Genomic DNA, 12,362 nt, shown 5'->3' with positions numbered 1-12,362 from the left:
AATTCTACAAAAGAAGATGTGCTGAGACATCTTGGTCAACCTTACTTTAAGTCCGTCCAAGCTCACGAGAGCTCTAGAGAACCGACGTTTCAATACCAATGACACCAGTTACTTTTACGCGGCAATTGTATCAAGCTCAGATGATGAAGCTATTCATAATCCAAAAAGGAAAACTCGCACATGATCATCCGCGTATAAGTTAGCATATCCTCTGCTCTCACTCTCAGCCCGAGGTACACCCGACAAGTTGAGACCCACACCATCCAATGTAAACCATCTCAAACCTCAAAACAACGAGTCCTCAAGAACCGACATGTCGACAATATAACAAGAGTTTCGCCAACATGGACTCCCCAATTGTGGCCCAAATCTTCCGCCAACTCTTCCACCATCGACCTCCAGGGTGTAAAGGTGTCAGAAACCTCGCCGGTCTTCGCAATGGCCTTCGAACCACTATCGTCAGTCATCAGAGCCGCTTCTACGTTGCGGGACGGCCCTCCAGTGATCGCGGAATGAAGAAAAACGAGAGTCGATGGCAGCAGCGCACGAATATTCTCCCCCAAGATCGATCTGCCGAGTTTGCAGAGTACCCCTACATATCGATTGACGAGCTCAAGCAACGAACCGAACGACCACGAAAGGTCAAGATGCTGCTAAGAGACTTTATTGACGGCATGACACTCGAGTATCCCTCTCGGAATAGTAGAATAACGTAGCTCTAGACAGTCTTTACAATCCATCATATGGATACTTCTCCAAACAAGCCGTCATCTTCAGCCCCGGCGAGCCATTCGACTTCAACTCAATGCGCGATGAAATTGAGTTCCAGGCCGAGCTAGGTCGTCGCTACACCGAATTCGAGGATATTCTCGATGAGCGAGAAGGAGAGAACCCAACACGCCAGCTATGGCATACGCCTACCGAGCTCTTTCGCCCGTACTACGGCGAAGCCATCGCCCGCTACCTCGTCACGAATTATCGTCTCACCACATATCCCTACCACGATCTTCTGATCTACGAAATGGGCGCCGGTCGTGGAACACTCATGCTCAATATCCTGGACTACATCCGAGAAGTCGATCCTCAAGTGTACGCCCGTACAAAGTTCAACATCATCGAGATTTCCTCCACACTCGCTGCGCTGCAAAACAGACATCTTCTCTCCACGGCTGCGTCTCGAGGCCACGCGGATAAGGTCGAGATTATCAACCGTTCCATCTTCGACTGGGACCAATACGTGCCGTCGCCTTGTTTCTTTCTTGCCATGGAGGTCTTCGATAACTTCTCTCACGATGGTATTCGCTACGACGTTGCTACCGAGCAGCCCTTGCAAGGCCACGTGCTGATCGATGGTGACGGTGACTTTTACGAATTCTACGCTCATGAGTTGGATCCTCTTGCTGCGCGATACTTTCGTGTCAGACACGCTGCTACAGGGGGAAACTATCCTAAACCGTACCCCAGCAACGCCGTTTTACGATATCTATCCACCAAGGTGCCTTTTGCTGCCAATCTTTCGGATCCAGAATTTATCCCCACACGGCTGATGCAGTTCTTCGACGTTCTTGAGAAGTACTTCCCAGGTCATCGACTTGTGACTTCTGACTTTGACTGGTTACCTCAAGCTGTCAAGGGTATGAATGCACCTGTTGTCCAGACACGGTACCACAGAAAGATGGTGCCCGTCACAACCCCCTTGGTAAGCTATAAAGCCCACTGTCGTTGAATATTGGCAAACTAACATCACATAGGTTCATCAAGGATACTTCGATATTCTGTTCCCAACAGATTTTCGCGTCACAGAGGCTATCTACCGCGCTATCACGGGCAAGTTGACTCGTGTTATGTCGCATGGTGATTTCATGCGCAAGTGGGCATACGTTGAGGATACCGAAACCCGAAGCGGAGAGAATCCCTTGATATCAAACTATCGCAACGCCAGCGTTCTTGTAACTGTATAAAATTAGCCCTGTAACAAAAGCCAAAGCAAAAGGCCATGTAGATATACATCCGGGTTGGGAAAAGATACAGCATATACCCTCTCATCAAACCAATGTGCCATCAATGGTGTTCTTTATTCATCGTACTCTCTTATGGCAATGGTAAATGGCCATGCCTATTTAAACGCTCTATATCCTTTCTTTTGTCTGACCAGATCCCCGACATTACTCCCAGGTGAATGAACAATCATGAATTCCCATTGAGCAGAGTAGAAACACAGTTATTTGTTCTTCAAACTTTACAGCTTCAGCTTTTCGTTGAGCCACTTTGTCGCAGTCTCAACACCTTCGTCAATGTTCTCAGGCTTAGTGCCCTGGCCTTGTCGTACAGGCTCCTTGCCGCCCGATCGGCCACCAATAATCTCCGACACGGAGGCAGCCCATTGCTCAGCAGTGACGCCCTGAGAAGCAAGGTGCTGAAATAGTTAGTCAGTGTATGCAATACTAATTATAGGGGTAGACTTACAGTTCCAACGTAGACACCATGAGCAACGGCACCCTCCTCCTTGCTACCAGCAAACAGGTAAACAGTCTTCTCCTTATCCTTACCCTGATAGTGCTTGACCACATCAGGCAGGGCTTTGCTGCCGGTGGCACCAACGGGCAGGCGGCCAACGAACCACTTGGCATCCTTGTTAGCCTCGAAGTACTTCTGGACAATATCAAGCGCAGTCTTCGACTCGGCCTTCTGGCGCTTCTTCTGCTCAGCAGTCACAGCAGCAGAAATCTTTTGGAAACGCTTGTTGAACTCGTCCTTTGTCAAGGTCGAGATTGTCAGCTGGCTGAGCTCCACAGATACGGCCTTGACTTGAGCCTCCTTCTCAGGACCGAACGGCAACTTGTCGAGAGCATCAATCTTCTTGGAGAATTCATCAGCCTCACGCTGAACCTGGTGAGCAGCTTCACCAGTGTAGGCAATGATACGGCGAATACCCTTTGCGATACCACTCTCCTCAATAAGGATGAGGTCCTTAATCAAACCGGTCTGCTCAACGTGTGTACCGCCACAGAACTCAACACTGTACTGACGCCATTCCTTCTTCTTGGGGTCGGCGAGCATCTCATCGATATCTCTGCCGATGGAGACAACACGCACAGGATCGGGATAGGTCTCGCCGAAGACAGCACGACAGCCCTCAATCTGGCGAGCAAGCTCCAGGTCAACCTCCTTGGAAAAGATCTTGTCCTTACGGCGAATATATGCGTTCGACATGTCCTCGATCTTCTTGAGCTCCTCAATCTTGACGCCAGTCTTGTGGGAGAAATCGAAACGGAGCTTCTCGTTGTCCACCAAAGAACCCTTCTGGTTGACATCATCACCAAGAACCTCCCGTAGGGAGTGGTTCAGAATGTGAGTACCGCTGTGGTTGTTGCGGATAGGAGATCGGCGCAATTCATCGTATTCGCAGATAACCTCGTCACCGGAGGATAGTGTACCATACTCGATATAACCGCTGTGTAGGATATAGCCACCATAGTTCTGAACATCAAGAACCTTGAACTCGGCGACATCGTCAATGACGATACGTCCAGTGTCGGCGACCTGACCACCCGATTCGGCGTAGAAGTTGGTCTTGTCGATCAAAAGACCCAGAGCAGTCTTCTCGGGGACGTCCTTGGTCGACTTAAGGAAGGATTGGCCGTCGTAAATGAGTTGGACCTTACCCTTGGTGTCACCCTGAGCAAACTTGGCGTCATCGTTAGTTCGCTCAACCTTAAGATCCTTCTCGAGCTCAGAGATTTGGTGCACATTGAGCTTGGAGAAAGTCTGAACAGACTCCTTGACAGCCTTGCTGGCCTCACGAGCCTTGATTCGAGCAGCCTCAACCTCAGCATCGTCAATCTCGAGGCTTCGCTCTTCAGCCATCAATCGAGTAAGGTCCACGGGGAAACCGAAAGTGTCATAAAGTCGCCAAACAACATCACCCTCAAGCTTCTTGGAGCCGCCCTTGGTGGCCTCGGCAGCATACTTCTCGAACTGAGCCTCACCACGATCCAGAGTGCGGGCAAAAGCGACCTCCTCTTCATCGAGAATCTCCTTAATGTCTTGCTGCTTCTTGACAAGCTCGGGGAATTGCTCGCCCATCTGGTCAACAAGCGCAGGCAAGATCTTGGAGAAGAAGGCGCCGATATCGGCGTTGAAATACTTTCGAGCATATCGCACACCTCGTCTTAGTACACGTCGGACAACATAACCTCGGCCGTCATTGTTGGGAACAGCGCCGTCAGCGATGGAGAAAGAAAGGGTTCGGATGTGATCAGCAACTACACGGTAGGCGGTATCAATGCCATCGGCATCATCCTTGCCATACTTGTCGGTGTAGGGTCGGGCGCCAGTGACCTCCTGGATCTTCTGGAAGAGAGGGGTGAAGCAATCGGTGGCGTAGTTGGAAACTGTATCCTGGAGGGCGGAAACCAGTCGCTCGTAGCCCATACCAGTGTCGATATGCTTGGCGGGGAGAGACTTGAGGCTGCCGTCCTTTTGTCGATCATACTGCATGAAAACGTTGTTCCAAACCTCGACAACCATAGGATCATCCATGTTGACGAGACTGGCAGCATTGCGGCCTCCACCGACCTTGTCGTAGTGAATCTCACTGCAAGGACCACAAGGGCCTTGGTCACCCATCTCCCAGAAGTTATCCTTCATGTTTCCAGGAAGGATATGATCCTCGGGAACACCAACCGAGAGCCAGAGCTCCTTGGCCTCCAAATCAGGCTCCAGCTTCAACTTCTCGTCACCCTCGAAGTATGTAACGTAAAGACGATCGGGGTCCAGACCATAGATCTTTGTCAAAAGCTCCCAGGAATATGAAATAGCCTCCTTCTTGAAGTAGTCACCGAAAGACCAGTTACCCAACATCTCGAAGAATGTGTGGTGATAGCTATCCTTGCCGACATCGTCGAGGTCGTTGTGCTTGCCACCAGCACGGATACATTTTTGACTGTCGACAGCGGCCTTGAGGCCGGCCATAGGATCGGTCTTGCCAATGGTGCCGAGGAAGATGGGCTTGAACTGGTTCATGCCAGCATTGGTGAAGAGCAGGGTAGGGTCATTATGAGGGACGACCGATGAAGAGGGGACTGAAGCAGAAGAAGTCTTGTTAGCGATTTGTGAGTCAGAGGGAAGGAAAACAAAGTAAATAGTGGTATTGAGGAGATTCGCCTCGAGAGATTGGATATAATTTCAATATCTTTTAATGCAGTGAGACGTAGTGCCCGCGCTATCGCAATCGCATACCAATTGTGTGACCCCTCTGCTCGAAGTACTCGAGAAAGGTCTTGCGCACGCGCGCAGCGGGCCACTTGAGCTCCGACTCGGCCATGGTCGCGCTGGAATAAGACCGACGTAGAATAAAAAAAGGCAATCTCTTGTTAGTCGCAGTCCTGAAGATATTCCGCGCAGGCGCTGCAATGATTGTCGGCCGTGGAGGAATCGTCGTGGTGGTAGTGGGGGTTTCTGATTGAAGATTGTGGAGGAGAAGTTGATGTTGCTGGGGTCTGAGTTGGAGATGGAGTTGCTGTGGCGGCGTAGGCGCAGGCGGAGGAGGGTAGAAAGTTCTACAAGAATGAGTCAAGACCGAGACGGATACATAAGGCCCACGCTCTCCCGCGCCGATAATCGTCCTCAAGCTCCGGGGCCTACAGCGCCGACTCCAACGCCCGCAACCGCTGAAGCTCACTGCAGTATTTCCGTTTCCGCCCCTAGTGACACTCGCCCGATTGATGCACGCCCACATCAAGGGCAACCAGCAATTCTAGCCTCGAGAGACAGAGGACAAACCAATCCCTAGCCAAGAAAAAGAAGCCCGTCGCCTTCACGCAAAAGACAAGTCAAGACTTCAAAATTTCATCCTCGCCACGTGTGGTTGCCAGTGTCCTTCTCCGAGCCGTTGATTCGACGTTCAGTCGGATAGTCCAGGTGTTGAAGGGTTTAAAAGTCCGCCATTTTAGGTCTTGGTGGACTACGAATTGACCACTGGTTGAGTCCCATTGCGATCATGTTACAATCCCCGTCATCTTCCGCCCCAGCTACAGTAGCTGTAGCCGAGGGGGTCGATAAGACAAGAAGATTGCGCCGAAAGAGAAAGGCAGAGACACAAGATAATGAACGTCTTTCTAAACGCTTCACTCTCCTTAATCTGGGTATGTTTTATTCTTCTTTCCTCAATCGTCACATTGTCCTTATCCTTGCAATGCCCATGAACTAACACCCATCGTGCCTACAGAACAGAGCGGGAACAAGTTATACGTCCCTGTCGAACAACCAACAACCTCGATTTCTTCTGCTGCTCCAGTTCCTACCCCTTCCAATGTTGCTTCGAATCCAGTTCCCGATGAGACCATGCAATTAGACGATTCCAAACATAAAGTGTACATCTACAACATGGATGATGAGCTCTCCTCCGATAGCGACAGCGATGACCCGGGCAAGCTTGTCTTCCTACCAGATATCGAGAAGCATCTGCGCGCGAATCGCATCCCCCCATCGGTATTAGCTAACAGCGAGGGAGAGCTAGCCGGCATGCAGGTAGTGCTGTATAGTGATCCCAAGTCGTTGACGGTGCCAGAGGACAAAGATAGTGTGCGCAAGGCCATCATCGAGTCGAGAAATCGCACAAGAGAGCTACAGCGGTTAGAAAGGGAGGGTAAAACGGAGGCCCCAACGATACAGGACGCCACATTGAATACTGTTATTGCCACGAGTACGGACGACGACCCAGACGCGATGGACTTGGACTAGAGGAAGGGAACCGTATATGACGCCCGATACACACACTTATATATACCCAAGGCGACTGGCGTTTGTTTACTGTGAATTGGAAAAGAGAACCTGGCAAGAGGATGCAAGAAAACTTAGGACCTCTATCCTAAGTGATGAAAATACTTAGGTAAACTTATTATAACTTAGATCAGATATTTTTTGGCACCCTGATTTCACGTCGGAAGTTTTCTTGCTCCCAAGAGCCTGGCGCTTGAATGTCGGCATTTGCTTGTATTTCTATGCTAGCTACATTTATTGATTGACTTTCAATTTCATACTGTCTCACGTGGCCGCCCAGCGACTTCTGAACCGTTACATGGCTCAAGAATCAACCATCCATGCATATATGCCTCTCAACCGAACCTTTCCAGCGCCTAACATCATTTATCGCGGAGGCGGAGGCCCTGTTGGAGGAGCATAATAGTCTGCCGGTCCATCGGCCTGTCTCTGCTGTCCTTGCGCCGGGTCGATCTTTGAGGCATTCGGGGGTTCTTCGTACATGGGAGGTCGTGATGGGTCATAGACTGGTGGAGGAGGCATGTTATGCATGGGATATCCGCCAGGCTGGGCGTAGTTGCCAGGAGGAGCGTAGTAGTATCCGTTAGGAGGATATGCGTAACGGGGATCGACCTGAGCCATCATGCGCCTACTAACAAAACACTGCGGAGGGTTAGAACTGGTGTTTGGATGTGTATCACAGGTGCGACTTACTCTATGATATGCTAGTGGTCGTAAACCCTTTTGGATTCTCTTCTTTGCATGCCAATATCCTCCGACGATCCAGAGTGTAAAAAGAAGTACAATCACGGCGAGGATAGTCCACTTGACGATATATCCCTCCTGTTGTCGAGTTAGCATGCGCAACGTGAACGTACGAAAGTTAATGATGGATGCTTACTCTGCTATACCACCAATAGACATCATCGTCATCGGTGAAGTACTCGGAAGTCTCATCGTCCCTGCGCTCAAGCGCATACCTCACAAATCTCGCCATATTGGCGATAAGAAATCGTTCTTTAGAATAGACTGTTGCGTGTGTTTGTTGATTTTGAGATGGATGGAATCAACCGAGTACGAGCTACGCTGAACGGTACTCCGAGGTCCGTACAGGTGATTGATTGGAAGTGCTCTCCTCCACTAAAGTTCACAGTTGCCAAGGTGCCAGGTGCTAGGTGCCAGGTGCCCGAAGGATGCGTAAACAACCCCCAATCGCAGGGATAAATGAATGGATGTCAAAGTCAGCACTTGTGAAATAAAAAAGAACGGCCCCCAGTGAATAAGAAGATGAAGGGTCGAGAAAGAGACTAGAAGGCGTTTATTAGGAGGATATGCTGAGAATTCCAAAGGGAGAAGGTTGGTTTTCACATAAAGGCCCGTCGTACAAATACGACTCCCCCCCCTTCGGTTTCGTTTTTAAGCGGGCGCTCCAGTGTACAAAGGCAAGACAAGAAAGGGGACAGGAGGGGGCGATAGCCACTGCCAGTGCCTTTATCGTGCGTAGACGCGACGATCTCTGCGGCAGAGTTACGTTACGCTCGACTCCTCAAGTTTCACAGGCTGACAGTGGCAGGGTTGTTGTCACGTCCCAGCGGCTACGAGCCTAAGACAAGCCACAGAGCCGAAGAAATGCACCACCCTCATTGTCTCCTACAAGTTTATCGCTACTCCGTTAAGATGATCATCTTTGAATAAGGTAGCGACTAACTTGTCTAGTCAGCCCCTCAGCTTACTGACGGTGAGGGTTGCTGTGAAGAATCCTTCACGAGGAGAATAAGACTCTGCCATAATAAGAATCACAAGCCCTGCATATAAATGGGACTCAGCAGTGAGTATTACTGTACATATCACGCTCAGTAAACTGTGAGACGGATCGATCTACATCCGTTCTGTATTAGCGTATGACAAGGAGCCATCAGCTCAGCCTCGTAACTACTTGAAACATCTCGTCTTTTCTTGCATTTCCGAAAATCCACTGAGAAGTAAACACGGACATTCCGGCCTCGTTCTATCATGCACGCTCAGCTCCTCTAGTCGTGCAAAACTCAAAAACTTCACTTTGATATCAACAATCGTTACACTTATGCATGCGAGGTTGCAACTATAAGTTTATCAAATTCTGGCAACCAATCCAAAGACGCCATCGCTCTAATGCTATTAACGAGATAAACAACCACGCTGCTTCTGAGATTCTACAAAACTACGCCTCCAGCGGCTCCCCAGCCAGCAAAGTCGGGACCTGGACCATCGAGACGAGGGTTCGGGGGGAGGCCTTGCTCTCTTCTTCGAGCGTCTTCTGCTTGTTGATGCGCCTGTTGCAGCCGCTGTCTCCACCATAATAAGAAGACAAGTGAAAAGGTGACGCCAATGATCAGGACGCTTTCTAGTACACCATCGTCGTCATCTGTTCCCTGTCCATCGCCGAGAGCACCATCGTATAAATCACCTCCGGTGTAATGCTCCTCCTCGTAGTATTGGTTATCTTCTCGCAGGAAGTTGGCGATCCACTCGGAGAATGAGCGATCCTTCTTAGGTTCTGGAGGCTTTGTAAGTATGTACCTAGGATTTGTATCTGACAAGAGAAACTTACTGGGCTCATCCTGGATCGAGTGAATCGGTCCATGTGTCAGTGTGTTCCAAGCGCTTCGAAGGCGAAGCTTCAGGAGACTCAAAGTTACTGGTAGATATGCCTCATCGTTTACCTCCAGGGCATGATCGTAGTATCTCTTTGCGAGATGGAAGTCTTGTACCAGACCAATGCCGTTTTCGTGCATCCAACCGAGGTTGAAAAGTGCCTGTGCGCTCTGGGAGTAGTCGGAGGCTCCGGTGTAGCACTGGACAGCCTTTGTAATATCTTCTTCAGTACCAATACCATGATAATAATAATCACCCATCTTGACCAATGCGTCAACATTAGACTGTCTGGAAGATCGCGTCCAGTAAACAAGAGCAAGAGATGGGTTCTTGAGAAGACTACTCTTCTCTCGGGGCTGTCCAAGTAATGACGAAATGGAAACCCCATTTTGAACAGAATCTATCATGTAGGCAACATTGGTCTGGGCCTTCTCGTAGCCCTGCTCAGCGGCCAGAAGATATTCAAGGAATGCAAGTTCGTAATCGCTAGCCTCGTAAGCGTCGTTGGCGTCGCCCCATGATGACACCAGGGGCTCTGCCTTCTCGGCAACGCTCTTGTAATACGTCAAGGATGCAGGACAGTGTTTCTCTCGTCCAACACCATGATGGATCATCTCTGCAATGTAGTAGTGGGCTTCAATGTTGCCGTGCCTACCGGCGAGTTCGAAATAGTTGTTGGCAATCCTGACATCTTCCTGGCCACCCTGGTCCAGGTAAAGTTGACCCATCTGCACCAAGGCTGGGGCATAATCCTGATCGGCAGAGGACTTGAAGAGCTCCATAGCCCTCTTCACATTCTCTTTTTGACCGTAGCCATGAAGCATCATTAGACCAAGACCATGTTGTGACTGAGCATCATGTTGTGTAATGCCACGCTCGAACCACACTTTCGCCCGCTCAAAGTTCTGAGGAACGCCGTCGCCTCTCAAATACATCCGACCCAAATACCCAGCAGCCTTACTGGCAATCTTCTCGATTCCAGGCTTCGGGTTCTCGCTTAGACGGCCGTCCTTCTTCCAGTAACGTAATGCGACCAGAACAAAGTACTTGCGTGCTAGGTCAACATCTCGTTCCAGGCCTCGTTGGCCGTCATAGTATATGCGTCCGAGGTTATATGAAGCCTTCGAATCGCCTTTTTGAGACATAAGATCCAAGTACTCAATCACATCATCTATGGCGGCATTCGCATCAGAACCAGGGCTAGCCTTGAATGCGTTCATGCCTGAGCTTGAAGCACTCGCTCCTTCTCCGTAGATACCTCCATCGTCATCAGAAATTCGCCATGACTGATGGATCCAAGATCGACCACCAGGAGGGCCCGCTCGGTACCAAGCAATAGCCTTGTCTGCGACACGCTTGTAATATTTCACTGCCGCCTCGCAATTCTTCGTCGTGCCAATGCCAGCATGATGTCTAAAGGCCGTTGCCATCTCCGCACGAGCATTTCCACGAATAGCAGCAAAGGTATAGTAGAGAAGCGCCTTAGCTTGGTCACGCTCTACAACGTTACCGATCCCGGTCGAATAGTAGACTCCTAGCATATACTGGGCTGTTGAATTTCCATAGACAGTTGCAAGTTGATGGTAGTTGTTGAAGGCCACCTCCAAGTTCCTTGGGTAACTATAATTGCCGAAGAAGTTTATCTCGGCAAGTAAGTAGAGAGCATCGGAATTGTTTTGCTGTGCGGCCTGTTCGAGAAAATCAACCGCTTTTGCGACAGCGCCGTTGACAGTGGTCTCTTGGGATTGCGATGGGGCTGTTGCCGGACCAGATGGAATGGCTTTAAGCATGTAACGCAGAGCGGTTCCGACGAGTCCCGAAGGTCTTCGCTTTCGGCGATGTAAAGGTTGAGGGGCTTTGGTAAGTTCTATTCTTGCTGCATCGACCAGTTCCGCGCCTAGAAGCTGTCAGTATCTTTGCGCCTTGTTGGTGGTGGAAACAATCGTACCAGGTTGCGGGCCAGCAGGCTGACTTTGATCGACAACGACGTCGGTCTTAGGAGAAGCGATATATTGATTCTGTCCAGCTCCTTCAAGGTTCTTATCCTTATATGTTTCGTCATAATGTTTGACATTTGTGCCGAGTCCTGTGGTTACCTGCCAAAGCACTAATAAAGAAGTCAGCAAACCAAATTGACAGCTGTCGCGTGTTACAATAAGGTACGAAATGGTTGACTAACGGAGGACCCAGACTATCGATTGACGCATCGTTGGCAGCTACTATGTGCCGGAAAGGTCAATTCTGCTATAGAGCATGGCTATAATGCAGAGTAATAATTTGGTGAGGCCAACGGTGTTGGAGTTACAAGCTGTCCAGTTGAGGTCGGAGCTTGCATGAGGTAATGCGGCAGCCCAGAAGGGAAAAGCGCTGTACTGTACAGCTGATGATTAAGCAACATTGGCCAGGAGCCGACACCACTCTACGACCCTATTACTTTCGTTCAGCACCAGGTGATGGATGAACGACTATGACTTTTGTCTTTGCATTATACGAACTGAACCCCAATTGGAACCTGCCTTGATTTCAATGCACGTGGTACCCAATAAGCACTGCACGAAATCAGATTGGCTCTCTACCTACATAGGGAGGTATACTATGCACCAACCATTCGAGATTTCACAATCGCAATTAAAGATCATGTCCAATCAGCAGAAGCACAGCAAACAGTTCGGCTTAAGCAGGCTCATAGACTCACGGAGGAATAATTTCTAATGATGTTGTTAAATCTATTCGAAAGATAGTATGACAGGTGATAAGTTTGCTTAATATACTATCCGTATATAGCCCTCAGGGAATAAGAAAGGTTCTGACATTTTAGGCAAGGTGCCCAAGACAACTAATCTAAGGTATACTAAGTCTATCCTAAATTGACCTGAGTCTTTTTGTCATTTAGAATAGAGATCCTAAGTTTTATTCTTCTGTAGGAAGCATACAATCTTTCCATGGAGGGGCTCAGAGCAAACCAA

General features: G+C 49.4%; 5 protein-coding genes across 9 annotated transcripts; 2 read left to right on the top strand and 3 right to left on the bottom strand.

Moving 5' to 3' along the window:
- Window positions 1–213: 213 nt before the first annotated feature.
- FOXG_00880 (uncharacterized protein) lies at window positions 214–2,334 on the top strand. Of its 2 annotated transcripts, XM_018377511.1 has the most exons (3): window positions 214–672; window positions 723–1,699; window positions 1,752–2,334. In XM_018377511.1, exons 1-3 carry the CDS (start codon window positions 345–347, stop codon window positions 1,959–1,961), a joined length of 1,515 nt encoding a protein of 504 aa, XP_018233248.1. In that variant the 5' UTR covers window positions 214–344; the 3' UTR covers window positions 1,962–2,334. The 2 variants fall into 2 exon arrangements, with proteins under 2 accessions (XP_018233248.1, XP_018233249.1); XM_018377512.1 differs by having other exon boundaries at window positions 221–1,699.
- Window positions 1,883–5,961, bottom strand: FOXG_00879 (alanyl-tRNA synthetase). 3 transcript variants are annotated; one of them, XM_018377509.1, is made up of 4 exons: window positions 5,242–5,961; window positions 2,467–5,084; window positions 2,009–2,416; window positions 1,940–1,953 (listed from the first exon to the last, which is right to left on the bottom strand). In XM_018377509.1, the coding sequence occupies exons 1-3, from the start codon at window positions 5,738–5,740 to the stop codon at window positions 2,240–2,242; spliced, it is 3,294 nt and encodes a 1,097-aa protein (XP_018233246.1). In that variant the 5' UTR covers window positions 5,741–5,961; the 3' UTR covers window positions 1,940–1,953; window positions 2,009–2,239. The 3 variants fall into 3 exon arrangements, with proteins under 3 accessions (XP_018233245.1, XP_018233246.1, XP_018233247.1); XM_018377508.1 differs by having other exon boundaries at window positions 1,883–2,416; XM_018377510.1 differs by having other exon boundaries at window positions 2,467–5,961.
- Window positions 5,551–7,468, top strand: FOXG_00878 (uncharacterized protein). Its single transcript, XM_018377507.1, has 2 exons — window positions 5,551–6,146; window positions 6,230–7,468. Exons 1-2 carry the CDS (start codon window positions 6,002–6,004, stop codon window positions 6,742–6,744), a joined length of 660 nt encoding a protein of 219 aa, XP_018233244.1. The 5' UTR covers window positions 5,551–6,001; the 3' UTR covers window positions 6,745–7,468.
- On the bottom strand, window positions 6,124–8,282 carry FOXG_00877 (uncharacterized protein). Its single transcript, XM_018377506.1, has 3 exons — window positions 7,664–8,282; window positions 7,477–7,605; window positions 6,124–7,425 (listed from the first exon to the last, which is right to left on the bottom strand). The coding sequence occupies exons 1-3, from the start codon at window positions 7,757–7,759 to the stop codon at window positions 7,150–7,152; spliced, it is 501 nt and encodes a 166-aa protein (XP_018233243.1). The 5' UTR covers window positions 7,760–8,282; the 3' UTR covers window positions 6,124–7,149.
- Window positions 8,283–8,758: 476 nt separating this feature from the next.
- FOXG_00876 (uncharacterized protein) lies at window positions 8,759–11,769 on the bottom strand (the record flags this gene model as incomplete). 2 transcript variants are annotated; one of them, XM_018377505.1, is made up of 4 exons in its annotated part: window positions 11,576–11,769; window positions 11,345–11,503; window positions 9,353–11,293; window positions 8,759–9,298 (listed from the first exon to the last, which is right to left on the bottom strand). In XM_018377505.1, exons 1-4 carry the CDS (start codon window positions 11,601–11,603, stop codon window positions 8,955–8,957), a joined length of 2,472 nt encoding a protein of 823 aa, XP_018233242.1. In that variant the 5' UTR covers window positions 11,604–11,769. The 2 variants fall into 2 exon arrangements, with proteins under 2 accessions (XP_018233242.1, XP_018233241.1); XM_018377504.1 differs by having other exon boundaries at window positions 8,955–11,293; window positions 11,576–11,711.
- Between the last annotated feature and the right edge of the window lie 593 nt (window positions 11,770–12,362).

The sequence above is a fragment of the Fusarium oxysporum genome, chromosome 1, assembly GCF_000149955.1.
Source record: "Fusarium oxysporum f. sp. lycopersici 4287 chromosome 1, whole genome shotgun sequence".
In the NCBI taxonomy this organism is placed as follows: Eukaryota; Fungi; Ascomycota; class Sordariomycetes; order Hypocreales; family Nectriaceae; genus Fusarium; species Fusarium oxysporum.
This window is presented reverse-complemented; position numbering and strand designations above follow the sequence as displayed.

Coding starts and splice junctions, on each gene's coding strand:
- FOXG_00880 (XM_018377511.1), top strand. CDS start 345: ATGGACTCCCCAATTGTGGCCCAAATCTTCCGCCAACTCTTCCACCAT. Junction 673..722: donor GCTAAGAGACTTTATTGACG/GCATGACACTCG, acceptor ACGTAGCTCTAG/ACAGTCTTTACAATCCATCA. Junction 1,700..1,751: donor TGCCCGTCACAACCCCCTTG/GTAAGCTATAAA, acceptor AACATCACATAG/GTTCATCAAGGATACTTCGA.
- FOXG_00879 (XM_018377508.1), bottom strand. CDS start 5,740: ATGTGGGCGTGCATCAATCGGGCGAGTGTCACTAGGGGCGGAAACGGA. Junction 5,085..5,241: donor GCAGAGGGGTCACACAATTG/GTATGCGATTGC, acceptor CTTCTGCTTCAG/TCCCCTCTTCATCGGTCGTC. Junction 2,417..2,466: donor ATGGTGTCTACGTTGGAACT/GTAAGTCTACCC, acceptor TAACTATTTCAG/CACCTTGCTTCTCAGGGCGT.
- FOXG_00878 (XM_018377507.1), top strand. CDS start 6,002: ATGTTACAATCCCCGTCATCTTCCGCCCCAGCTACAGTAGCTGTAGCC. Junction 6,147..6,229: donor CTTCACTCTCCTTAATCTGG/GTATGTTTTATT, acceptor TCGTGCCTACAG/AACAGAGCGGGAACAAGTTA.
- FOXG_00877 (XM_018377506.1), bottom strand. CDS start 7,759: ATGGCGAGATTTGTGAGGTATGCGCTTGAGCGCAGGGACGATGAGACT. Junction 7,606..7,663: donor TCTATTGGTGGTATAGCAGA/GTAAGCATCCAT, acceptor ACTCGACAACAG/GAGGGATATATCGTCAAGTG. Junction 7,426..7,476: donor GACCACTAGCATATCATAGA/GTAAGTCGCACC, acceptor AACCCTCCGCAG/TGTTTTGTTAGTAGGCGCAT.